This window comes from Engystomops pustulosus, chromosome 7, assembly GCF_040894005.1.
Source record: "Engystomops pustulosus chromosome 7, aEngPut4.maternal, whole genome shotgun sequence".
NCBI classification, from domain to species: Eukaryota; Metazoa; Chordata; class Amphibia; order Anura; family Leptodactylidae; genus Engystomops; species Engystomops pustulosus.
Genome location: NC_092417.1, coordinates 91,819,476 through 91,845,254, shown reverse-complemented (window position 1 = coordinate 91,845,254; position 25,779 = coordinate 91,819,476). Strand labels below are relative to the sequence as shown.

At 40.2% G+C, this 25,779-nt stretch overlaps 2 protein-coding genes across 4 annotated transcripts in view; one reads left to right on the top strand and one right to left on the bottom strand.

Moving 5' to 3' along the window:
• The window catches only part of CEP89 (centrosomal protein 89), a 92,269-nt gene that overhangs the window by 53,254 nt on the left and 13,236 nt on the right, over positions 1-25,779 (top strand). For 2 of the 3 annotated variants that reach the window (XM_072117231.1, XM_072117229.1), the window contains 2 exons: positions 2,674-2,763; positions 23,114-23,283. In XM_072117231.1, the coding sequence (XP_071973332.1) occupies positions 2,674-2,763; positions 23,114-23,283 (260 nt within the window). The remainder of the gene's footprint in view (positions 1-2,673; positions 2,764-23,113; positions 23,284-25,779) is intronic. The other variant, XM_072117232.1, reaches the window with a different exon arrangement.
• On the bottom strand, positions 12,799-23,129 carry LOC140070575 (E3 ubiquitin-protein ligase RNF182-like). The gene is made up of 2 exons (XM_072117233.1): positions 22,995-23,129; positions 12,799-13,720 (listed from the first exon to the last, which is right to left on the bottom strand). The coding sequence occupies exon 2, from the start codon at positions 13,699-13,701 to the stop codon at positions 12,997-12,999; it is 705 nt and encodes a 234-aa protein (XP_071973334.1). The 5' UTR covers positions 13,702-13,720; positions 22,995-23,129; the 3' UTR covers positions 12,799-12,996.

Genomic DNA, 25,779 nt, shown 5'->3' with positions numbered 1-25,779 from the left:
AGATCATGTGTACACTGATCTTTTATATTCCGTCCTGATGGAAAATGAGTCATGTGTGAGTTGTATATATATCGGATGCATAGGTACCGGGTAGATATTTTTCTTTTTCCAAAATACTAAAAATTAACTATAACGTCATTCAATAAGCCAATTCAAGAGTCACTGGCACTGGTTTCTTCCTAATATAGAAAGACTAATGATATGCTCAGCCCGGGGTGCTGCTGTTAAAACAGTATTTTCTACCTACAATACTGACAAACAAATTACAGTATAGGATATAGTTACCACGCTCCTCCTTTATCTAAAGTACCAACTACCTTATCTTCTATTTGACTCCGGATGTTAGTCACTTCATTTGCTGTATTCTTTAGTAGTCGTCCACTGTGTCCTTCAGATCTCTGTATGTTAATACACTTCGTCCCGTGTAACCCTGGACAGTGGTTACTTACAGGAGCGCATAGGGGTTACACAGTGTGTTGTAGTCCGGTTGATGTCACCACTAGCTACAGATAGTTAATTGAGACAAAAAAAACTTTCGGAAATTCTTTGGAATAGAACAAGTTAAAGGGGTATTCTCATCTGGGCATTCACAGTTTCTTTAATCTGCCATTTATAAACCGTTCTTAAATTAGATGTTATAAAAAAAAAAATTACCTCTGTGAAGATAAATTCTCATAAATGTAGTCATATGCTCCCTTAGAAACAAGAATGACTCCTTAGATATGACCGCCTCTGCTGGAGTGATTTGCACAAAGAAACAAAAGGTTTTTGTATATATGAAATGTTCGGGAGTTACTGCATGTCCCACAGCCGTCCTTTGGTAATGATTGCAGAATCCAGGAGGTCAGGCAGGACTTAATAGCGCATGTCTGGCCACCGCTGCCAAAATGTGAGGTGGTCGTATCTGAGGAAGCCATCTCGTTTCTAAGGGTCAACATGACTACATTTATGAGAAATTATCTTCACACAGGAACATTTTTTTTAAGAACATCCAATTGGGTGATCTCCCAGCAGTCAGCTGATGGCTCAGTTAATCCCGCCTCTTTATAACATATTCTCCCCTAACCAGAATCCATGCCTCTATTTATTATGGTAAACAGAAGATTGGGTAGATTTAAAGGAAACCTACCACTTAAAAGTGGTAGGTTTATACACATATACATGGCACCAGCTCAGGGTGAGCTGGTGCCAGAGCATATTTTTGTTAGGGGAACAAAGCCCCTAACGCAGAATTATATTAACTTATAACTCGGTGCACCGCACTTGGGTAGGCGCACCATGCGCGCGCCGGATTCTAAAGTGCTGGAGAGCCGGTGACGTCACCGAGCTCTCCGGCACACGCGCGCCTTCGCAACTTAGCACGGGGAAACAGGCTGTGCTAAGTTGCGCAGGCGCGCCTGTGTCGGAGAGCTGGGTGACGTCACCGGCTCTCCAGCACTTTAGAATCCGGCGCACACACGGGCGCGCGCATGGCGCAGCGTGCCCAAGTGCGGTGCACCGAGTTATAAGTTAATATAACTTATAATTCTGCGATAGGGGCTTTGTTCCCCTAACAAAAATATGCTCTGGCACCAGCTCACCCTGAGCTGGTGTCTTGTATATGTGTATAAACCTACCACTTTTAAGTGGTAGGTTTCCTTTAAGCAACTGAACGGAGACTCCCTATAATATATTTAATAGGAAGATCCAGCTCACTAAGAAGAACCAGACTGCCCATCACTAGTTACTACGAGGAAAAACTTGTCAGAAATCATTTGTTGCTGATCTTTGTAGTTTCTTGGGGTGGTTTAGGCATGTTTGTGCCTTGCCTTGTACCACACTGCAGCAGTTGAGTTACTAATAATCTAATGCTGAATGGAGTAATGGCCAGAGACCTGTGCAGGTCCTGTAACTCAGAAATTGTGCTATTGTCAAGTGAAAATGGTCTTCAATGCCTGACTCATGGCCACGAATTGCGCCTTTTTTTCCACTAATACCACCGCCATGCCAAGTGGCCAAGAGGGGCACGGCCGGCAGTCTCCTAATGTCTCCGGTGGGTGCTGAGGTTGCCGCAGTCTATGACTTTTACTACTGAAAGTTTGCAGGCTGTTGTCAACGCCGCCGACAGTGCCCCTTCCCCCCTTCACGCACCACCAAAAGAATAATAATTCCTTTATTTATATAGCGCACACAGATTACGCATCGCTGCACAGAGCTTGCGACATCAGTCCCTGTCCCCAATGGGGCTCACAATCTATTTAACCTACCAATATGTTTTGGAGTGTGGGAGGGAACTGGAGGACCCGGAGGAAACCCACGCAAACACGGAGAGATCATACATACTCTTTGCAGATGTTGACCCTGGGACTTGAACTCAGAGCTGCAAGGCTGTAATGCTAATCACTAAGCCACCGTGCTGCCCATAAAGAAAATACATTCCAAAGAATGATGCATGTTATTACATTGAATAGCAAATAAGAAAGTGTGTTGAAAAAAACCTGCATTTTTATTGTGACAAGGAAACAATGATAATAAATGTTAAGTTGTTCCCTATGGTAAGCAGCCAAACTTCTATTGTAACTTCACAAAGAAAGGCCAAGTGAAAGTACGTACTTGTTCTTAACTAGTTTGCAATGTTTTAAATAATCTGTTAAAATAATTATGGCTCATATCAATCTTATGAAAATCTTTTAGACTAAAGGATTGGAGACTGAAAACCACGGAGTTCTTTCTAGGATGATGGAAGGAAGTGTGCGATTGGGACGATTGGAAGAGATGGTAAAGGTATGAAGTTTTTACATTGTTCCAATGTTGGGATCGGAGAACCTGCAGGGAACTCTAAAGTAGTTCAGACAGAGATCACTTATTTTAATCACCACTTTAAATGAACTAACCCTTTTCTCTTTTTGGTAGAAGAGATGCTGAAAGGAAAGCATTACAAGCTAGCTCCAAAGTCTCCCTACATGTATAAGCTGCATTATGTATGGAAGCTTAGTTCCCTGTGTGTTACGGAGAAAATTTAGTTTTTGCCTTCAAATGAGTTTCTTGGTGTGCATTGAGCATGCCCGTTTCTTGGTGTGCACTGGGCATGCCTGTACCTTGCCTATTTCTACAATTATCAGTGCCATCGCATCTAAAGCTACCTTTACATGAACGTTGCTTCACATAGCTGGGCAGGCATACTGGAGAGGAGGAGGGGTGACCACTCCCCTATCCATAGAAAATAATGCCACACCTGCTCTATCTTTTGTGTGGGCAAGGCATGGAACGGTGAGCACACATAGCCATCTTTGGGGGACGTATATCCAGCCCCAAATTTGCTATCCTACGTGTCCCTGAGGGTCATAATATGGACGCACTTGTGGGCACCTCAATACCCAGTTTACTGAAAAGCTCATGCGCATCAAGAATTTTCCTTAAAATTACAAAAAGTGTTTAAAATGGCTTATTGGGGATGTTTTTACTTTTGCAAATTACTTTGAGTAGTTGCAGGTAAAGGGAATTCTACAAATGTATTTATAGGGTTTTTTTTTTATCACAGGGTTTTAAATGACAAATATGCAAATTAGCCTGAGCACCTCACGGCTCCTCTGCTACTTAATTTATGCACACACCACTCTCTCTGGACAGAAAGCCGGTGACGTCATCTGGCTGTCTGGAAATCTTTAGCATGGATTCCTTGCGCAGCCGCACTGGAAACTTTCAGGCTGTGCAAGGTAAAAGATCTTGTGTATGCCCACATGATGTCACTGGCTGTCTGGCCACAGCAAGCGGAGGGAGGGGTCAATATTAATGAATCAGGGTGCATGCATAAATTAAGTAGCAGGGAGCCTGAGGGCATATTTTTTGCATATTTTTGAAACGTTATCTGCATCATACAGAGTCTCTTGATTAAGCTGAATATTGGCTAATCATCCCCTAGCGGTAACGAGCATAAATTATAGGTCAGTCTTCCACCGATAAACTGGTCTAGATTTCCTTGAACGTTTGGCTTGCTTTTTGCAAATGGGTGTGCTTTTGCTGCATTTAAGCACCCTTCTATAGCTGCTGTCACATGTTGTATATTAATTGCATTTGCAAAAGCAATTGAAGTGCAACAGGGAGGCGTTTCTCCCAATCGTAGATGCGTTTACACTGAAACGCTTGCGATTAGGTACAACCACCTCATGTTTTTCATGGAAATGTACACAAAACACGTGTTCCTGAACACAAGCATTAGAGTGTAATGACATCTGTGCTTGTGAGAAACTCACCCCCACTGCCTTTGAATTGCATTTTATTACACACAGCAAATCCTAAATACGCACAGTAGTATGTTTCTTTTTCTCCTACAATCTGGTGCAATGTAGGACAATGCAATGTTGTGTGTTTAATCCTACTTCTCATAAGGCTGTTAGAGAGAAATTCTGTTCTGCTTAACCATTCTCCGTGGATAATAGGCTGCAAATGGGGATATAACGTCATGCCTTCTTATTTTATCTTGCGGCAGCTCCCACACAGTTTACTGACAGTCCCAGAATTCCAAAAGTGAGTGACTCACCTAGCAGAGAACATTGGGACTGTTGAAGCTGTCCGAACCATACAAATCTGTGGGTGCATTTCTCATAGGAGTAGCTGATTAAAGAAGGGGGAAAAATATCTTCTTACAAATATTGATGGCAGACTTGAGGAAACCACCCTGACATGGCACGATGGAGAATCTATCCTGATACTATATTTCTTACTACTGACATCCACTTCTTATTAATAATTGTTATGAGCGCTCTGCCGAGCTTTGTATCTCTTTATTGGTATAGATACCAGTGGTAAAAGTACATTTTGAGTATTTTTTTTTTTTTTTTAAGTAGAAAATCTCTTCGACATTAACAATTTGTTAAAGGACACCTGTCATCAGGTCTAAGTCACTATTTCTGTCACCACTACCTGTTAGAGGAGCTCACAAGGATCCTATCCCAGCCTTTTTCTAGTCAATTCATACATTAATCATTTCAAAATCATCTTTTCTTTATTATGTAAATGAGGCTGGTCACATGGTCAGAGGCAGTGATGTCACTCCTGTTACCCCTCCTCTCTCCCCCCCTGCTCATGTCTGTGTGTAGTGTATAGTAAAGCATTGCTGGTGTGTGCTGCATCTGCTGACATGCTCTCCCTCCTAATATACAGAGACACAGACATCAACTACACAAGTAGTACCTGACATGTTCTTCTATAACATGGCTGCCTGGAGCTTTTGTATCTCTCCTATACACACACTAGCAAGCACATCATTATATAGCCTCACGGTATTATACAGGCTGTCAGTCAAGCACTGGGGGTGTGGCTGTACCTCCAACTCATGAATAAGCCGGACAGATTGAATATGCTAATGACTCATTGGACATTTCACAGGTCATTTGCATACAGCTTTAGGACCTCATTGCTTAGGTTTACAGGCATGTAGAGGGACAATGAAGGGATAGAGGCAATGCTTTCTAATGGCAGTTTATGAAAATATATTTAGTTTAGGGGGTTATTTTGCCTGACGGGTTCTCTTTAATTGGAGTCTTTGACATGACTGTGTGTAACCATGACTTGTGATCATGGACTGCCCTCAATAGCAGCAGCAATCTCTCTCCCAGTCTCAGGCTGTATTCACATAAGTTCCCCATAGACAGCAATTGGCGCACAGAGCGACAGGACATGGACATGTCCCATCTTTCCTTACGTTATGACGCCGAGAGAGCCATGCATCGCAATCCATCATGGGGAACGTATACCCGCCGGGCTACGTTTGAAAGTAGCCTCACTCTGGTGTAGGAGATGTATAAAATGTGCAACAACTGGGGAGTATCTCAAGTTCCCATGGGTTATAGAGATCAAAAGGGCTGCTTTTGAAATATGTTATGTTTACCAATTTTGGAGGTTTTTTTGCAAGTTGAAATAACCACTTTTTTTCAGCCCCTTATCTTCGCACCCATTTTCCACGTTAATGCCCAGACTATTCAATAGGTTTTTTTCTTCAATGCCTCATAAAAGCTAACACGGCATGGAAAATTAAATATGGATGCCAGAAAGTACTGTTTGCTACATAGAAAACAAGACCTCATACATCTCCGTACACGAAACCTAAAAAAATTATACATTTTTGACGGAAGGGAGCAAAAATGGAAAAGTAAAATGGAAAGTGGCAGCTCCTTATAAACAAGGGACTGTATTTACGCTGTTGGGACTGGCCCTGTAGCATTAATAATTAATGGACAGAACATTTAAAGGTAGATTTCCTTTTTTTTAAAAAAAATCATAAAAACTGTCAACGACATTATCCAACTATTCCAAAATTGTCCAAACGATTTGGGGAATCAGTGTATGAAACACTCATACAAAAAAAATAGATGAGAAAATATAGACATTATTATTATTTCTATTATTTTCATTAATAAGAATAATATTATTATTCAGAATATGAATCGGAACACTCTAGCGCAGCGATGGCGAACCTATGGCACGCGTGCCACAGACGGCACGCAAAGCCATTTCTGTTGGCACGCGTACCGTCGCCGGTAAGCCTCTGCCCGCTGCCCGTAAAAATTTGTCTATGCGAGCGGCGGAACTACGCGCCGCTCCATAGATAGAACCGCAGAGTTTTTGCGCATGCGCGGTAACTTGGGAAGCGCTGAAAGTTTCAGTCGCTCCCATAGAATCCGCGCATGCACAGTAATTATCCCGGGCCGCTCCGCTCTGCTCCCTCCCGGTTCGCTTCGCTCTGCTCTGTCCCGGTCGGCTCCCTCTGTCCCGTTCCGTAGCCCTCCGCTCTGTAGCCCCCCTCTCCACCGCTCCGTAGCCCCCCTCTCCTCCGCTCCGTAGCCCCCCTCTCCTCCGCTCCGTGGCCCCCCTCTCTTCCGCTCCGTAGCCCCCCTCTCCTCCGCTCCAGGTGGGAGTGGAGAATGCATACAGCGTAACCTGCATGCATTCCTGGAGAACCTTCCTGTAGAATAAAAGAAAATAAAGTAAGTTTATCTGTGTATATGTATGTAATGAGTATATGTATGTAATGAGTATATGAATGTGTATATGTGATGTGTATATGTATGTGATGTGTATATGTAGGTGTTTATGTATGTGATGTGTATATGACGGTGTTTATATGTGTATACATATATATATATATATATATATATATATATATATATATATATATATATATATATTCTGTATGTATTTTATACTACTTGGCGATAAGCTGTATGCATTTTATACTACATGGCGGCATTCTGTATGCATTTTATACTATATTACGTATATGGGGGGGCGTCTCTCTATGGCTCGTTTTCTCAATTAAAACCTTGTTATTCTAGTTAAATTTTTGTGTTGGCACTTCACTTCAAGTCAGAAGGGTTTGGGTTGCATTTTGGGCACTCGGCCTCTAAAAGGTTCGCCATCACTGCTCTAGCGTATTGGACAACAATCAAACATGGCTACAGTAAACTCCAGTAATTTGGATACTTTGAGCATCTTGGGAGCTCTTTGAATGGAAGAACTACTTCTGCGACTGAAGCAGTCATTTAACCCTTAAAGAGGTTACTAAAGGCCAAGTGTGGCTGGCTGATGAGGGACTCGCTGCAATATACACTTGAGGGTACACTAATGTGTCATTTCATGTACTGATAATAACAGTTCACTATTTTCTATTTTTTTTTAAAAAAGCCAATGCGTAATTTTTCTATGCTAAAATTTGATTAGAATCTTACATTTTGGGGTACATTAACTCCTGGGGACAGGGGAATGACAATTATACTTCTTTTTAGCAGCGGTTAAGTTGTTTAGGCGTACAACTATATGGGTTGGGGAGTAATGGATATATGGTGTGAGGAAAAGATGTTCTTATCTCTTTTTTTGTTGCGTAAGAATTATTACTGCAGCATCAAGCTCTTTGTGCGTTTTGTTACTATTAATATGATAAAATGAAGGGGCTCTATTGACATAAATTACTTGACAGTGCCTGGAACATGGATATGACCTGTGAGTCTGTTGCCATGGCAATGTCCTGCGCACATATAATACTCTGCAAGCTGTAATAAGCCCATAAAATGTAAACTTTGACCATGAAATTAGATATATGGAAGTCGTTGGGTTCATATTGTAGTGAGGTGCCTCAATATTTTTGCAATGGTTTCTTGATTTGTTGATAAAAGTTGAAAACTTCATTAGGGAGAATAATGCATCAGAGTTCCTCTACAAATATTGTCCAATGGTGGAAGATACTTTAAGGACAAATCTGTCCACGTTCTCACAGGTGCACGACTCGTTGTATCACAGAGAGTTGTCAAGGCTGTGTGCTATAACAAGCTGTGCACCTATGCGACATCACATGACCAGGGACAAATTTGTGTCAATTTGAAGTAAATATAGAAGTTATAAATATAAAAAATATATAATTAATGCAGCAAGCAGAAGTCTAGAAAACTGTAAGGAATTGATACAGAAACTTTAACTTTTAAAACCAGGGAGCATCCCAGTAGGTAAAACCTTAGTACCGTAATGGCAAATGCTAGTGATTGAGTAGAGGTAAGCTATAGAATCGGAGAAAAGCTGTTAAGTATGTATAGAAAAAAAAAGGCTGTGCCTCACCTAGAGGCTTTATTAATGGAGACCTAATTATTATAAACCACATCAGTTCTGGTCACCTGCAGAGCAAATGCCAGGGAAAAAACATTAAGGCAAAGGAAAGTGTTTATTTACTAATTAGGTTTTCTAATGAATGTTTGATGCAGTCACTAATAGGCAGCGCAAAGGAGTTGCTTGGTGTGGGCACATGTACAGCTTCTTTTCATCAGTGTTAGATGAGGAGCCTTTTGTAATGGACAATGAAGTGCCTGGGATTGCAGTAAACCCACCGCCCTCTTCTATTGAGGATGCTGCAGCATTAACCATAATCTACAATGACGTCCTCTCTGTCTCTGGGGACAGCTGTGATAGACTTTACCAGTTCATCTTTTTTTTGTCTGTAAATGAGAGTCCTTGAGATGATTACCACACTGAAGATCCCAGGCTTTGTCCGTATTGGATAAAATTACATTGTTCTTTTTTTATTCTAGTAAGAGCAGAAGGCACTAACTAATTAAGGTTATTAAAGGTGATGAACTCCATGTGATATGTGTTGGCTATCTCCCAACACATTTATGTGGCCTATAAATAGGAGGTAAAATCTACCTGTAAATACTGTTTGCATGCATGAGGGTGAGGTCACATGTATCACTTTGATTCCTTTTGGAAGCGGATTTAAAGCGCATGGAGTCTGGCCATGGCCGATCGCATATGCGTATCTTTGGAAACCTATGCGATCAGTAACCAGCACTCAGTGTCCTGCATTTAAACAATACAAGACAGTGGGTGCTGGCTACCAATCACATGCATTTCCTCAGAAACTTATATGGTAATCAAATAGTTACATGTGACCGCACCCTTAAGGAGATGACAAGCAGGTAAGTTCATTTTGATTTGTAAACCTGGTTTACTTGGACCATGGGTGGCCTGCACTTAGCCTAATTTAGAGAACAGAGTTGACTAAGCACCCTTAAATGAGTATTCTCATTTCAGAAAGTAATGGATATGTTTGAAAAATGAAAAGTTACCAAAAGTATATTGGAAATTGTATATAAATTTGTGACTGTTTTCTAGATCTCCGTTTGCTATCATTCTATAGGACATTGTTCACTTTCAGTGGGGAGAAATCTGACTATGGTCATGCATGTGCACGGCTCTTGGTAGTCTTTGTGTACCTGTTGTGTGCTTGTTTTAAGTGTGTTTATTCTATTTTCCCCATATATTATTTGTATATTTTGTTTGTACTTTCTAAATAAAATTGGTTAATTTTTTGCTAGTCTGTTGCATCCAACTGCTTCCTTGTTTGTTCACAGTTGCATGGCTCGTTATAACATACCAGAGATGTTATAGATCTGGATACTCTCTATGATACTAACCAGTTGGGCACCTGTATGACTGTGGTCAGATTTCTGTCCACTGGAAATGAACAATGTCCTATAGAATGACAGCAAGCAGAGATCTGGAAAACCATGAGGAATTGATATAGAAAGTATATTGGAAAATTTTATAATTTTTCAGCATACAAACACTTAACATGAATTTGCTGAAGTGGAATACCCATTTAAACCTATTCCTCCTGTACTTTTGGCTATAAACTGAAGACAGACTAAGGGAAGTTTGTCTGACGATGGCTGTTACACCTGGGGACAGGACACACCTTCTCATTTCACACCTTCAGTGTGAAACAACTGAAAATATGTCTCATATTCTAGGTTCTTCAGAGTATCCATCTTTTGCTTTGATAACTGCTTTGCACACTTTTGGCATTCTCTTGATGAGCTTCAAGAGGTAATCACCTGAAATGATCTTCCAACAGTCTTGAAGGAGTTTCCAAAGATGCTTAACACTTGTTGGCCTTTTGCCTTCACTCTGCGGTCTAGCTCACCCCAAACCATCTCGATTGGGTTCAGGTCTGGTGACTGTGGAGGCCAGGTCATCTGGCGTAGCACCCCATCATTCTCCTCCTTGGTCAAATAGCCCTTGCACAGCCTGGAGGTGTGTTTTTTGGGCCATTGTCCTGTTAGAAAATAAATGATGGTCCAACAAATACAAACCGGATGGAATAGTATGCTGCCACAAAATGCTGTGTTAACCATGCTGGTTCAGTATACCTTCAATAACATACAATAAATCCCCAATAGTGTCACCAGCAAAGCCCCCACCCCACATACCATCACACCACCTCTGCCATGCTTTACAGTGGGAACCAGGCATGTAGAATCCATTTATTCACCTTTTCTTCAACGCTTAAAGACACAGTGGCTGGAACCAAAGATCTCAAATTTAGACTCATCAGACCATAGCACAGATTTCCACTGGTCTAATGTCCATTCCTTGTGTTCTTTGGCCCAAACAAGTCTCTTCTGCTCGTTGCCTGTCCATAGCAGTGATTTCCTAGCAGCTATTTTACCATGAAGGCTGCTGCACACAGTCTCCTCTGACCAGATGTTGTAGCGATGTGTCTGCTGCTAGAACTCTGTGTCACATTGACCTGGTCTCTGATCTGAACTGCTGTTACCCTGCAATTTCTGAGGCTGGTGACTCGGATGAACTTATCTTCCACAGCAGAAGTGACTCTTGGTCTTCCCTTCCTGGGGCCTTCCTCATGTGAGACAATTTCTTAGCAGTACTTGATGGGTTTTGCAACTGCACTTGGGGACACTGTCAAAGTTTTCCCAATTTTTCGGACTGACTAACCTTCATTTCCTAAAGTAATGATGGCCACTCGTTTTTCTTAGCTGCTTTTTTTCTAGTCATAATACAAATTGTAACAGTCTATTCAGTAGGACCATCAGCTGTGTATCCACCTGACTTCTGCACAACATAACTGATGGACCCAACCCCATTTATAAGGCAAGAAATCCCACTCAATCAACCTGACAGGGCACCTGTGGTGTGAACACCTTTTGTGGTGACTACCTCTTGAAGTTCATCAAGAGAATGCCAAGAGTGTGCAAAGCAGTAATCAAAGCAAAATCGAAGAACCTAGAATATAACACATATTTTCAGTTTCACACAAGTGTATAATTCCACATATGTTAATTCATAGTTTGGATGCATAGTTTGTGTATCTACAATTTTTATAGTCAGGAAAATACAGAAAACTCTTTGAATGAGGAGGTAGTGTATCTACAGCAGTAACTGAGCTGTTCAGTTTTTTTACTCTGCATGTGCATTTAACTTCCAATCAGCATGTTTGTTTAAGGGTGGATTCACATTTGGTGTTATTTTCGCATTTGTGATTTTTCACTGAACCCATTTTGGCTGATGAACACTTACAGATTGTTTTTGTCTTACTGACTTCAGTGATTTTTCACTGATGCTTTGCGTTCAAAAACTGAATTGTGAAACTGCCCATTGAAAAGACTAGTTTTTTTCACTGATCAGGGGTCAGTTTAGAACCTGTTCTTATTGTGTTCTCTGACAACATTGGATCAGTGGGAAAAAAAATTGAAGTGTTAAAAAGCCCATTGGGTCATTAAGGCATCAGTGAAAAATCAGGAAGAGAAAACCAATCTGTATGTGTCCATAAGCCAAAATGGGTTCACATCACTGAATTGAAAAAAACACCAATGTGAAACCACCCTAACTCATGCCAATTGCACCTTTTTAGAGAGATATTGGTGACCTGTTCAATACCTAGTTCACCCACGTTAGAAGTGCAGGAGAATACTTCGTTTTTTCTCTTATTTGAATACACCCGCTTGGGTGAGCATCTGCAGCACGCCTGTCCTGATTGCCAAGGATCTGCAGCAAGTGTTACACATATGTTTTTTACCCTATGTATACCCTCATCTCTTTAGGTTTTTTTAACCCCTCATCTCTATCCCTACTTTTTACTATGCATTTTAAGTTTCACCCACCGTTTCTTTGTTGCCACTTCCCATTGTTCTCTATGCCTTTGCCTATTACATTGTTGTTGCTCCCTACTTATTGATTTATACCTTTCCTATTTCTATATTGCTCTTACCTCTTCAAAAAAAAAGGAGCCCTAATTTTTCCATTAGCTCTACCACATGTGCAGAGCTAACATTAATATTGCAGTTCTATATAAAAAAAAAAAAAGTAGTTAAATCTGATTACTCTACCAGACCTTGTTGTAGCTGAAGGGATCCAACATTTGTATCCTTTACTATATTGTAACATCACTAACTATGAACATCAGGTGCTTGGGATATCCATATTAGAACTTGCATGCAATTATACATATAAACAAACAATTTCCATGTGACAAGATGTTTACAAGACTTTTACTGGGTTGTACTGTAGATTCCGCTTAATCCACATTTGAGTAGGGTTCATAGTACATCTTATGTTTGCAGTCTTTTCCAATTAACAAAACATGGGAGCCATTTTGAAAAAAAATCCATTACCTAGATCTACTTCTACAATGGTAGATTGAGGTAATCTCTTAATGCTCACTCTCAACATTTGTCAACTTCTTGAGGAGCAGTCACACATCCCTTGGCACAGGCACTGGCAGAAGCCATAGACCAGGCACACAGTTAAACTAGAGGGTACAAGGCTAACGCAAACAATCCCAAGCGTCACTTTCTGAATTACCAACAGATAAATCCCAAGTGGTAAGGAACCAAAGTAAAAAAACCCAAGGAGCCAGACCAGTATCCGAGGGACATGGTTGCACAGTTTGGAGAATAGGTCATGATCTATTTGACCATGAGAACTTATCGAGGTTGAATCCAGACTGTTTTCTGCATAGAAGTCTGAGATGGTATTTTGACTAGGCGTCCTGGTGGAGTCTCTTTGAACTTCCATAATTGTAATTACTAGGCAGTTGGAGGATCCATGAGAGGGACTTGAAGATGATAGGTTTTTGGGTGTTAAGACCACTTCATTACTGTCTGATTTGCATATTGTTTTCTCCACTAACCGTGACAAGATATTTGTGTCATCTGGAAGGCCAGCAACTTCCTCTTCCTGGAGTTCAGTCTCATTGCGACAAAATGGGCAGCTTATACATGGAGCACCTCCTGTTATATTGAGGATTTTAGACAGACATCTGGTACAAACTCTGTGAAGGCAGTCTAAGATCTTGGGCTTACGACTATGAGTGTTGAATCTCTGGTAGCATATCTTACATTCCAGCTCATCCGCTGATGATACTTCCTCCATGCTCATCTTTTACTGTTGCAAAAAGCTGAGAATAAGAATGACAAAATGTTAAGTTTTGCAGTGTTTCCAGAATTTGGCTAAATGCTTTCTGTGTATACACAAAACCAGGAACTAACTTCAGGCAGCAGCAGGCATTGTATTGACTGTACTCCAGTCAATTGGGAGCAACTGGGGTATGATGGACCACCAAATAACCCAGATATATTATTGTGTCTGCGCCAGGTTTTTTATCCAAGTTTTGCATGAAAAAAGTCTTTGGACCAGCTTAACCGCTGGCAAAACATTTTAGACACTTGCGCAACCACGAGTTTCCACTTTAAACTGCCTTTACATAAATTTTGTGTATCAGGTATTTATTGTCTTACCATTATTGTTTACTCCATTCTGAATTAATTAATTGTCTGGGGTTCAGCATTATTATTCATTGTCTTGTATGCATCTACATTATTATTTACATTTACCCACACCTTTATGTAACTTTAGAACCAGGTGGACCGGTATTTCTCACTGGATGTACGTTGGGTGAGTGTAGGTGCTCAGCAGAAACAGACTGGCTGTTAACACTGTTTATGTGACGGCAAGGGGCAAGTGACACGCAGGAGGGCTGCCATGTCCTGGGTTTTGTTTTGTTTTTTTGTCAGGTGTTTATTAAAGAATAAAAACACATGCATGTAGTGCTATGAAATTGCAGCTAGCTAACTGCCCCCAGAGAGGTTTATTGTGCATGGTCACGATGCAGTGAGCATTTTTAGTTTGACTGCTCGGCTCATCCCTACCATCAGGCCACAAACTTGATTGCAGCCCATTTTGTTTTTTATGCTATATATTATTTTTGTTGAGCTTGATCCTAGTACTGTATGTATGTACTCTACATGAGATGCATATATAACACACTAAGACACACTCAACTCTGCTACATCACCTAATCAATAAAAAACAATGAGCACTGCTTTGCTCGCCATCCCCCTCGGAACAAGCCCAACCATAGTCAGGAGTTTATGGTCGTATTACGAAATGCTCTATTTTTGTTACTAACATCGAATTAGAGAATGCGTTATTTTGTTACATTTAAGAATCTTTTCTCTTGAGGGAATTCCCCTTTAACCCCCTACTGACATGTGACGTAATACTACGTCACATGCCTGGTGCGGGTGCATGATCGTGGGTGTTTTTCCTGCCAATTGCCGCCGGCAGCTGCAAAAAGATGGCGGCATAATGGGCACCGCCATCTTGCTGAGGTTTGTTGTCTTCATGACGTCTTCGTGGGGGGGCGGCGATCCATCACCATGAAAGCCTTGGTCTTCCGAAGACCCGAAGCTGCTAGGTGTTAACCCTCTCGTTACAATGTGCTATCAGCACATTGTAATGAATGAGGAGAAAAATCCCCATATACTGCCATACTGAAGTATGGCAGTATATGGTATTGATCGATCAGACAACCTAGGGATAAAGTACCCTAGGGAGTCTGAAAAATAGTAAAAATAAAAATAAAAAAAGTTAAAAAAAATAATTAGTATACAAAAACATAAAAATTCAAATCACCACTCTTTCCCTAGAACTGATATAAATATAAATAAACAGGAAAAATCATAAACACATTAGTTATCGACGCGTCCGAAAATGCCTGATATATTAAAATATAATAACCTTTTTTCACTGCGTTTAACCCCGTAATGGAAAATAGCGCCCAAAGTCGAAAATGGCACTTTTTTCCATTTTAAAAAAATATAAAAAGTGATCAAAAGGTGGTATAGTCCTAAAAATGCTAACATTGTAAACGTCATCAAAAGTCGCAAATGACGACACCTCCCAAAGCTCCGTACACCAAAGTATAAAAAAGTTATTAGCGGCAGAAGATGGCAAAATCCCAAATCCCATTATAAAACCTATACAAATTTGGTATCCCCATAATCGTACCGACCCAAAGAATTTGGGGCGTACAGTGAAATCTGTAAAATCCAAGCCCACAAGAATAAGAACCAAATGCATTTTTTTCTCCAATTTCACTGCATTTGGACATTTTTTCCTGCTTCCCAGTACACGGCATGGAATATTACACACCACCATTTTGAAGTATAATTTCTTACACAGAAAATAATCTGTAACATAGCTCTGTACATGGAAAAATAAAAAAGTTATAGATTTTTGAAGGTGGGGAGTGAAAAATTAAAACACTAAAACGAAAAAGGGCATCGTCTGGAAGGGGTTAAGTGTAAATTAGTAAATCCAGTACTAGCATCAGCATCTTACTTTGCAACACTTTTTATAAATGTGCTCTATTGTACATTGAGCCCCATATTATTCATGAACCAGAAAGTCTTTAATGAACCTTTGTTGTAGGTCCTGTTGTAGCTAGGGCTTAGTATATGGGAGGTATCCGTTCACTTTTACTTACTGTCAATGGAATCCATCCGCTTGTCAGTAGATTCTACCCTAATTGTGTAAAGAGATGCATTCCTTTGTGTTTATGTAAAGAGTTCTATGTGACAGAACTGGAGCCTGGGTTCTACATTTATCTGAGATTTTTTGTACTTTAATCTATAAGTAACTCAACCTTCCCTACAAATGGTTATGTAACCGAGAGAATATAATGGCTCAATTACCTCTGATCTCAGAGGATGTTAGAATGACACCAAATCCCTGATCGCCCATCATTCCAAATCATATTCCACTTACATATAGTAGAAAAACCCTCAGTACTGGGTATGAATAACTTGGGGTTTGTTTTACCATCAAAAAGCTCACACATTCAGTATTTGCAGTTTTTGGACTGCAGCTCAAATCTCTGTCAATCTATCCCTGGCTTACTGTTATTTAGTTGATTTTTCAACAGATCTGCAATGCGGTGTCCATGTGAGTGGCTAACTTGCAGTGGCTACTAATCAATACTAACAGCGTCATGTCGTGTAGTAACACACACTTGGAACATGCAAGTTGCCTTTAGTTGTTGGCACTGCAGTCATTCTCACTAGGAGAAAGCTGAGCAAAAAATAGTGAATACACCATCTTTGTTACGGTAATACCAAACCTGCAAGAAAAACGTGGGCCACTGCAAGAAAATCTTTGTTTTGTTTATACACATTTTTATTGAATGTAATAAATAGAGGAAAATAAATGCAGCGATACACATGGGGGTCAACCCAGAGTTCCTGACAAAGCATATGTCACAAAATAGAAAAAGGCTCAGTCATATTCAGGAAGTAGTAGTAGTTATATGCAGTATATTAGCAGATGAGTTGTGCCATGACTGTAGTTTAATAGGGCAAGCACCACCACATGATACAGTTATACAAGAGCACAAGATAGACTGTGTAAAAGAAAAAGCTTAAGTGGTCTAAGTAATGTCTCAGGAAGATTCCGTAATGGGGACACCCTGACACACGTTTCTGCTCCAAAGGACCATGTTTTAAATGATTTTAATAAAGCTCTATAATATTATAAGCTTTTCTTGTAGTGGACCACATTTTTCTTGTAGGTTTGGTATAATGTATCAGCGGCCATTTCCTCAGTAGTGATGTCTATTAAGTTACCTTTAGTATGGTCTACACTATTTGGTTTGCAGTAACACTGGGCTTGCATACAAAAAATACATTTATATGGTTCTCTTTCTATTAATAGCAGGATTTTATATAACCAGACCCGGGAGAAGGGTTTGTCATTTACTTTAATATAGTGATCGCATTTACAGTATCATAAATTCTGTACCAGAGTTATATTTCCGACTCTTTCCGTTTATATGACTAGATTCACCCCACAATAAGGGGGTGATCTGTGTCTTTAGTCTCTTCCAACACATGCAAATAGATTCTTTATTTTGTAAAAGGCTACAGCCCTCGTGTAGACATGATGGCAGCAGGGCACTTGCGGGCTGTCACTAGCAATCCTCAAGCTTGTCACAATAATGATACGCTGCTTGCAATGACGTCCTAGGTCTCTGCTGTGCGACTTTATCAGTGTGATTAATGCAAGGAAGAGTCACAGCAAGCTCAGACACAGGATAGGGATGCTTTATGGCATTCTCTATTTACAGATGAGGAAGAGAGCAACTTTCCATGATCAACACGTCACCACTAGGAGAACCAAAATGTAATTTAGCATTAATTATTATTGAGATGTTTATGTGGATCTAAATAGGAAGGCTGACTTATTAGTATGGAAAGAGGAAATGCATCCAGCGTGGAAAAGCCATTGCCTTCATTAAAATGCAAACTTTATCCATGTCATAAAACCGCTGATTTCATAACAGACAACATTAACAGAATAAAAGCCTCAGCCTCCAAGCCTACGGGTTTCTAGTGTCGTCCAACACTCTTACTCATGGCTAGATTTGTGGTCCTGTAATGGGTCGTATCACACACCTATCTCACAACCGTCAGACGCCCTACAAATCTAGCCATGAGTAAGAGTGTCAGACACTAGAAACGCGTCGGCTTGGAGGCTGACGCTTTTATCCTGTTGATGTTGTCCATTATGAAATAAGTGGTTTTATGCTATGGATAAATTGTTTTGGAATAATGTTTGCATTTTAATGAATACAACAGCTTTCCACGCTTGATCCATTTCCTCTTTCCATATGGATTGCAGAGATGTTTTATTGGCACATTCTTGCATGCTACTGGGATAATATGAGATTATATTCAGTACAATATGTAATGGTTCATGCATATGATCCAGTCTTTACCAACGTTAACAATAAGATTGGACTCTGTGGTTGGGTCTTCTATGTGCACCACTAACACTAGATATGCCCCATGACTTACCCGGACTAGCTGCATTATTCTGACAAGGCCACTGACTGAAGTATTGATGTGTCAACAAACAAACCTGATCTACTTTGAATGGGCATTTTAGTCAGGACTCTCACTTTTTCTTGTACGTATCCAGTCAGTGTTTACTCTGCTTTTTACTTAAAAAAAAAAAAAATCACATAAACTTGATCCAAATCACATACTGTAAATGTAAAAATTATAGGCTGCTCCTAAGTACTGGGTGGGGGGGGGGGGGGGGTAAAATGTGGGTTCTGGACTATTGCTCTATGTGCCTACAAGTAGACTGGTGATGTTCATTACTCAAAGTTGGCTCATGATGAGGAAAGGGGCAAGCAACATGGTAACAGTGACCCGGTAATCATATCATCTATCGGTGACAGTCCATAGATGATTTACGGTATACGTCACTTGTTCCTTTTAATCTCTTTACAACATAAATGCATATAAAGGTGTTAGTCACTAAATTATGAGACATGACAGATGGTCTATTATTTGAATCCTATGGGAACTCTTCTTACAGGCAGTCAAGGGCATTGCTTTGCAAAGACATTCATTAATATTAATTTCCACTGATATAATATTTGACCATGATTCATCCATTATTAATACACAGGAAGATTGAACGTGTGCATTAGCTGTATGACAAATGTTCTTCAAGAGAGAATGAATTAGCAGCATAATTTGTACTCTCACAAGTGCCTCTGATGACAGACTGCTATTAGCAGTGCCGGGTATCACTAAATAGTATCAGTGTTGGATAATTAAAGCTGCTATCAGCTAGCAAGCAGCTCATCTAGATGTGTGAAAGTCTGTGTCCTGCAAATCACAGAAAGCATTGGATTAGGTTCTAATTGCCTATTTATTGTTTACCGCAGTCATATCCAAAGAGGCTGCCAGATTAAAAGCTATTGACTGGACCCAGCTATTGACTGGACCCAGCATAAATGAATTGCCTATAGGTTAAATATTTGATATGCTGTTATGTTTCTTTAAATGATATGTCCATATTTACAAGGGTTTTTTGTTTTTTTACTCCTGGGATGCATTTAAAATAGGCAATGAAGCAAAAGCGACCTTCACTGCTGTGATTAAAAGTCTTCCAGAATTTTCTGTGAAAGCTACCTATTTAGAATCCATGATTACAGGCGGTCCCCAAGTTACATACAAGATAGGGTCTGTAGGTTTGTTCTTAAGTTGAATTTGTATGTAAGTCGGAACTGTATATTTTATCATTGTAATCCCAGCCAGAACTTTTTTGGTCTCTACAACAATTGGATTTTAAAAATGTTGGGTTGTCATAAGAATGAATATTAACACTAAAGCTTCATTACAGACGCCTGTGATAACTGTTACAGCTGATCATTGTAGCCTGGGACTAAAGTACAATAAATTACCAATATCCAGAGGTCCGTTTGTAACTAGGGGTCGTATGTAAGTCGAGTGTTCTTAAGTAGGGGACCGCCTGTAATCAAATTACAACAAACCATGTGAAGTGTGTTCTTTTTAGTCTTATTGTTTTGTAATTTAGGTCTACATAAGACCTGTAGATACAAAACAGGAAGAGATTTATAGTCACAGCTCTTTTGTAAAGTTGCTTTAAATTTCATTTTGGATGTATTGACGTTGTAAAGGTGTACAAGGCTTTTGAGACCTCTAGCAGAGGACAATTAAAGGGAGGGTTGGATTACACTGTAGGGCCTGTTGATCAGTCCTGCTTTTTAGTTGTAAATTCTACTACAAAGCAAATTCTATTGATAGGGTTAATAGTGACTATTATTGAGTAGATTTACTTTTTTCTCCATATACTTCACCATTTCTACCCTTCCTTTAGGACCTAACATTTATTAAACGATAGTGACTCAATTGATTTATTTTTTAAGTCTCCTACAAGCCCCATAATGCTTGCATGTATCTCTTTCTGTTTATTCCTACCACAAGTGTTTTATTTATCACCTCTCTGCTGTTACATACTACTTCTAAATACCATGAACTCCAGCTTAGCAGTCAGTAGCTGCCCAATTCCAGACTGATCTCACTGCTGGTATTAGGAAGGGAAGATAAAAAGATCTTCTATTGCACTCTTTGTGGAATAATGTTGCTACCCCTCTCCTCTCAGAGTGGTGTGAATACGGATGTGTTCTTTTCTCTTTGCACAATCTACCAGGGTTAATTTCATAGCAACCCCTTTTGGTCCCCAATGTTATCATCTGCTCAGAGGGTGCGCCAATAACGTTTCAGGAGTCAAAAACTTCCTATACTAGTCAACCCTATTTGTTCACTAGCCTTTGGGAACAGGCAATGTTCTTTTGAGGAATCCCAAGCCTCCCTGTAAACTTTAGTTAGTACTGATCAAGGAAAGCCCCTTGCAAGGAATCTCCCTTTTTTAGATTGGGATGCAAATTCCTCTCGTGAACTGCAGTTCCTTTATAACAGTTATTCTTTATTCTTTGGGTGAACCAGTGTCTGAATTGACCCTCCAAAGTCTTAATAAGATTGAGGGAGCAGGATTCATTTCAGTAGTAAAATGGAGGTCTTAACAATTGCAGTTAAGGGCACTCAGAGGGCTATTGCTGATGTCCAACACTCCATCTCATCTGTAAAGACCATGGTTTCCTCCCATCAGCTAAGATACAGATTTGCATATGTGGGGGTCACCAGACTCCCTATTTCTATACCCCCTACCTGGTGTAAGAGGCAGCCCTCAAAGAGGAAAATAATTTGCTCTAGGATGAAGAACAAATTGAGATAACTGCATAACCATTGACAATGAAAGAATTAATGGCCCTTTACCCAAGTTAGAGCAGAATTGAAGAATACAACGTTTCCACATAAAGGCTAGCCAACTTTAACTCATGGAATTGACTCTGACTCCGTAGAATATGTTGCTACCTTGATGGTCACATTGTGAATACGCTCCAGGGCCACCAGAGCTTTTTTCTCATTTCCCTGACTAAATTATTGTTTCTAGGTGTCATGGAACCGGAGATATTCATGTTCAAAGTGAGAATTAAGATTAACTTAATCGTCATGTGATCTCTAATTGGCAATTGTTTATGGATAGTTGGAGATCACATGACCCTCCACCTGCAGCCATTTTATGGACAGTCATGTCTGGCTGCTGAGGTAAAAGACGGAAGGCTTCGCTTTACATTTTAAGAAACCAGTACAGAACTATTAACACTTTTCGCGACCCAGAGCGAACTATATCATCCTCATGCTGCAAATGGTATAAGGAGAGCGCTCACGAGCTGAGCTCTCTCCATACACAGCGGGTTTCAGCAAAAAAATGCAAAAACCACAACACCCACAGCTCTGTACACTGAAATATGAAATAGTTATTAGCGCCAGAACATGGCAAAATGAAGAATTTTGCTTGTGGGGTTCCTCTTTTTTCTTCTCTTTGCTGTAATAGCCGGCAGAGGCGCGTCCATGCAATCTGCCGGCCGGCGCACACTATGATGCCGGCTCCTCTTCTTTAGCCCGCAGAGTCACATCCATCCGGTGCACCAGCCGGCAGATCGCATGGACGCGACTTTGGGGGCTACAGAAGAGGAGCCGCCGGGAGCCGCATCTAGGATCGGGAGCTGGAGGGTGAGGATTAAGTTTATTTTTTTATTGACTCGTGTATAAGCGGAGGTGACGTTTTTCAGCACATTTTTTTGTGCTAAAAAACTCGGCTTATACACTAGTATATACGGTAATATAATTCATATGCTGTGTGTATTGAATTATGTAGGTATATTGTGGCATATGCAGAACTACCTTGGTGATCTCCAGAATAAGAGCAAGAGTGCATCTGCTTTTAGAGTACTGAACGTTGTTACCCAGCTTTAAAGGAATTTTCAGGTTTTGCAGAAAACATCACATTTGCAGGTAAATTTATGAAAAAGTGAAACGTACCCCTCAGGAGGGCTCCTGCAGCGGCTGTCTGTTCCCCATCCCTGGGAATGACAGGGAGAAACAAAGATTGCTGAGGAATACCCTCCAGAGGGTTAAGTATTAGCTCCCTTTCAATAACTTTTTACGGCCTTTAACAACAGGCCAATTTTTGGTGGAAAAAACACAAGGTTGGCTTTATTGGATGTCACCCAAAAAAGGACTTAATAAATAGCCAGTTTTTTAATCTGTCTAAAAGTATATCCTCAAATATACACATTTTTAGGGGTCAGAATGTTACAAGTTCCTCTGTCCACATGTCTTGGTCCAAAACGAATAACAGGCTAAATGTCTATGACCCAAGCACTAGATGTGGTCTGCCTTCTAGATCACAGCCCACTTGTAGTGTGCACTCTACTAGTGAATTTGATGTTATATAGGGCAAGCTTTGCTGCCATTAATAAAATATATTCAGGGATTGTGTCTATGTATACAGAGGAGTTCTCTTCATCTTCAGAATCATGAACCCCAAATGTATTGTTTAGACAAAGCTTCACCATCTATATCTCTATGTAAGAGGCAATTTGTGTCAAATATTGTAGGAGGGATTATGGAGAATTTATGGGGGAATAAAATTATGTAAGGCTGACGTACCTGACTTTAGGGGGTCAGCAAAGCATCACTGAGCATCAGCTGGGAAAGCCCGGGATGGTGCCAGGTTGTTGCAGTCATCCTGCCAGTAAGATCCACATGATAATTCTTACTGCTTACAGGTGTACAGAAAGAAAGCATCAAGCACTGTGCAAGGCATCACTCACAAGCTGACACAGCAGGAGGAAGACTTTGCAGGAAAGACTGCCCAGTACCAGCGAGAAATGAAGTATCTCCGCTGGCTGCTTAAAGACAAGCAGCAAACCCTCAGTGAAGTCTTGCAGCAGAAAAGGTAAGTCGCTGAGAGAACAAAACAAACCAATTAGATGTGACTGGTAGGAGGAGGAGAGCAGCTGCATTCTTTTTCATTGAAGTCCCATCTGCTGTGGATATGTATGCAGAAAATGGAGGCTTCCCTCCCTTCCATCACCACCTATAAAGAAATTCTTCTTTCCAAAGATAATGATCAAGTAGCGAGAGCAGAAGGTGCCTTCTTCACTGAGGACACTGCGGCTCTTTTTGCATGGATGAGTCTACGGTAACCCAGTGCTTGTATCACACATCCTGCCTGTTCATCTTACCGATAGGATGATAGTGCTACTAATGCTTGTTAGATATGAAGCATTACAAGGGGAAGTGACTTCATGGGAAATAGGGAGCAGTTAATTGGTTGATTGATTCCAACGTTAAAGTGGACTGTATCTGATCTTACTGCTCATTTCATTTCTATGGAATATTTTTTTTTTCTTGTTGCAAAAGGAGAAATAGCTTTTATATACATTTTCTGTTGTCTTGCATTTTCCAGACTTTGTTTGGTCTTGCGGTCAAAATGCCAGGAGCATGAACTGCCTGTTGGCTGATATGCCAGATTTAATTAAAATGCTGATGAGCGTGCTTGAGGTTAAAAGTCTCTCTACGTTCACCACCATTCTTTTTTTTTATTGTCCCAAAGTTTTAAAATTCAAGATGAAACAAATATTTTAAATTTTTCTTTTAAAAAAGCAAACACAAATTATGTAGTCAGTAGAATTGAGTGAAGTTAAAGGACAGCTACCACCTGGTTGAAAGACTGTGTGCAAATGAGCCTGAGGGGCTCCAGGTTACATTAATGCCTATGGAGCCTGGAGCCCGTCAGGCTCATTTGCATACAGTTATTCATCCTGGTGGTAGCTGTCCTTTAAATGCATTTTTATTTAGCATAAATTGGCTGGGATGTCAGTCAGAGCAGGCAATAAATGTGATAATGAAAACAAAAATAGGGAGCATGACAAGTTTGATACACTTGCCTGTGTATTTTTTTGTTGTTTTTTTACTGTTACTTATTACCGGGCGGGTAATAAGCCACATCATATAGTGTCATGCTAGATAAGGTTGGAAAAGACTGATCCATCAGTGTCCAGAGGAAAGCAAAAAACCCCTATATTGCTGATGCCAACTGGCCCATAGGCTGTCAGCATAAAATCCCATTAGTGTGCATATGGAAGAGGGATAGGTTACTAAGCCACATCATGTAGTAGCATAGATGTTGACCTAGAGGAAGGAAAAAACTGTTGTTCCATAGTACGGAAGAATTCCTACCATATCTCTATAATGTATTTTGCATTAGCAATCATAACATTTTATATTCTCTCTGGGCTCACAGTAAAGTAACCCTTTCTATGACAATATCTTTCCTGTAGTTTGATGTCCCCCATTATTATCGTTTCAGGTCTAGCTGTAAAAAGATTGTTAGAAAGATCTTTGTGCTGCCCATTCAGATATTTGTATATTTTTATTGTTTATGCGACCTCACACCAGAGGTCACATAAACGCGTGATGAGGCGCAATTACACCCCAAAATAATTGCCATGCATAAAAGTACGCTTGGAAATTATTCCCTGTAGCGTGCAGGCTGAGTGGTTTAGTGAGTGTGCCGTGTGTGTAGTAAATGTGCAGTGAAGATGATTTTGTATAAATGTATAAATACAGCTAGGAGTTAAATATTTGTATTACAGAAAATGTAATACTTTTCCTCGGCTACAAATACTCCCCAAAAATAGTAAGAGGAGTATCGTTACCCTTCTGTAAAAATGTTAGTGCAACCTCTGGGTCACACCATAAACTGAATAACTCCATCTATCATTTATTCTTATCTACCTATTAGCACACTGAAATTGGGTGCTCTTTACTGCAGCTGTTCCTTATATACTAGTCCCCATAATTGCCATTTTTACTCCAGTATAAGTCGACCAGAATATAAGATGAGGCACCTAATTATACCACAAAAAATGTGAGTATAAGCCTAGGTTGAGAAATGCAGCATCTATAGAAATAGATACCAATAAAATTACATTAGACATAGCATTTCCGCCTTTCCCCTCAGTAATCCATTACATGGGCCCCTTAATTCATTAAATGTGCCCCCTCAGTAATCCATTAGAACAGTGATTTTCAACCTTTTTTGAGCCGCGGCACACTTTTTATACTTATAAAAACCTGGGGCACACCACCAACCAAAATAGCACAAAATGACACTAAAACAGTCATATTATACATATGGTTAATAATATAGATTCTAAATTTATTTTACTCAGTGTGAAACCTGGGCCGATAAACACAAAAGGGATATCCTGGCAGGAATGGTGGAAAGACACACACGGAGCTCGTCCTCAACAGTTCTCAGTTTCTCCCTGTTTTTAGTATATGGTGCTGATTATTATGTGGCTCATACACTGTAAAATAAAGGGGTACAATGAGAAGTACTAAGGCCATGAGGCCAGACTACAAGTGCCAGCTCATATACTCAGCA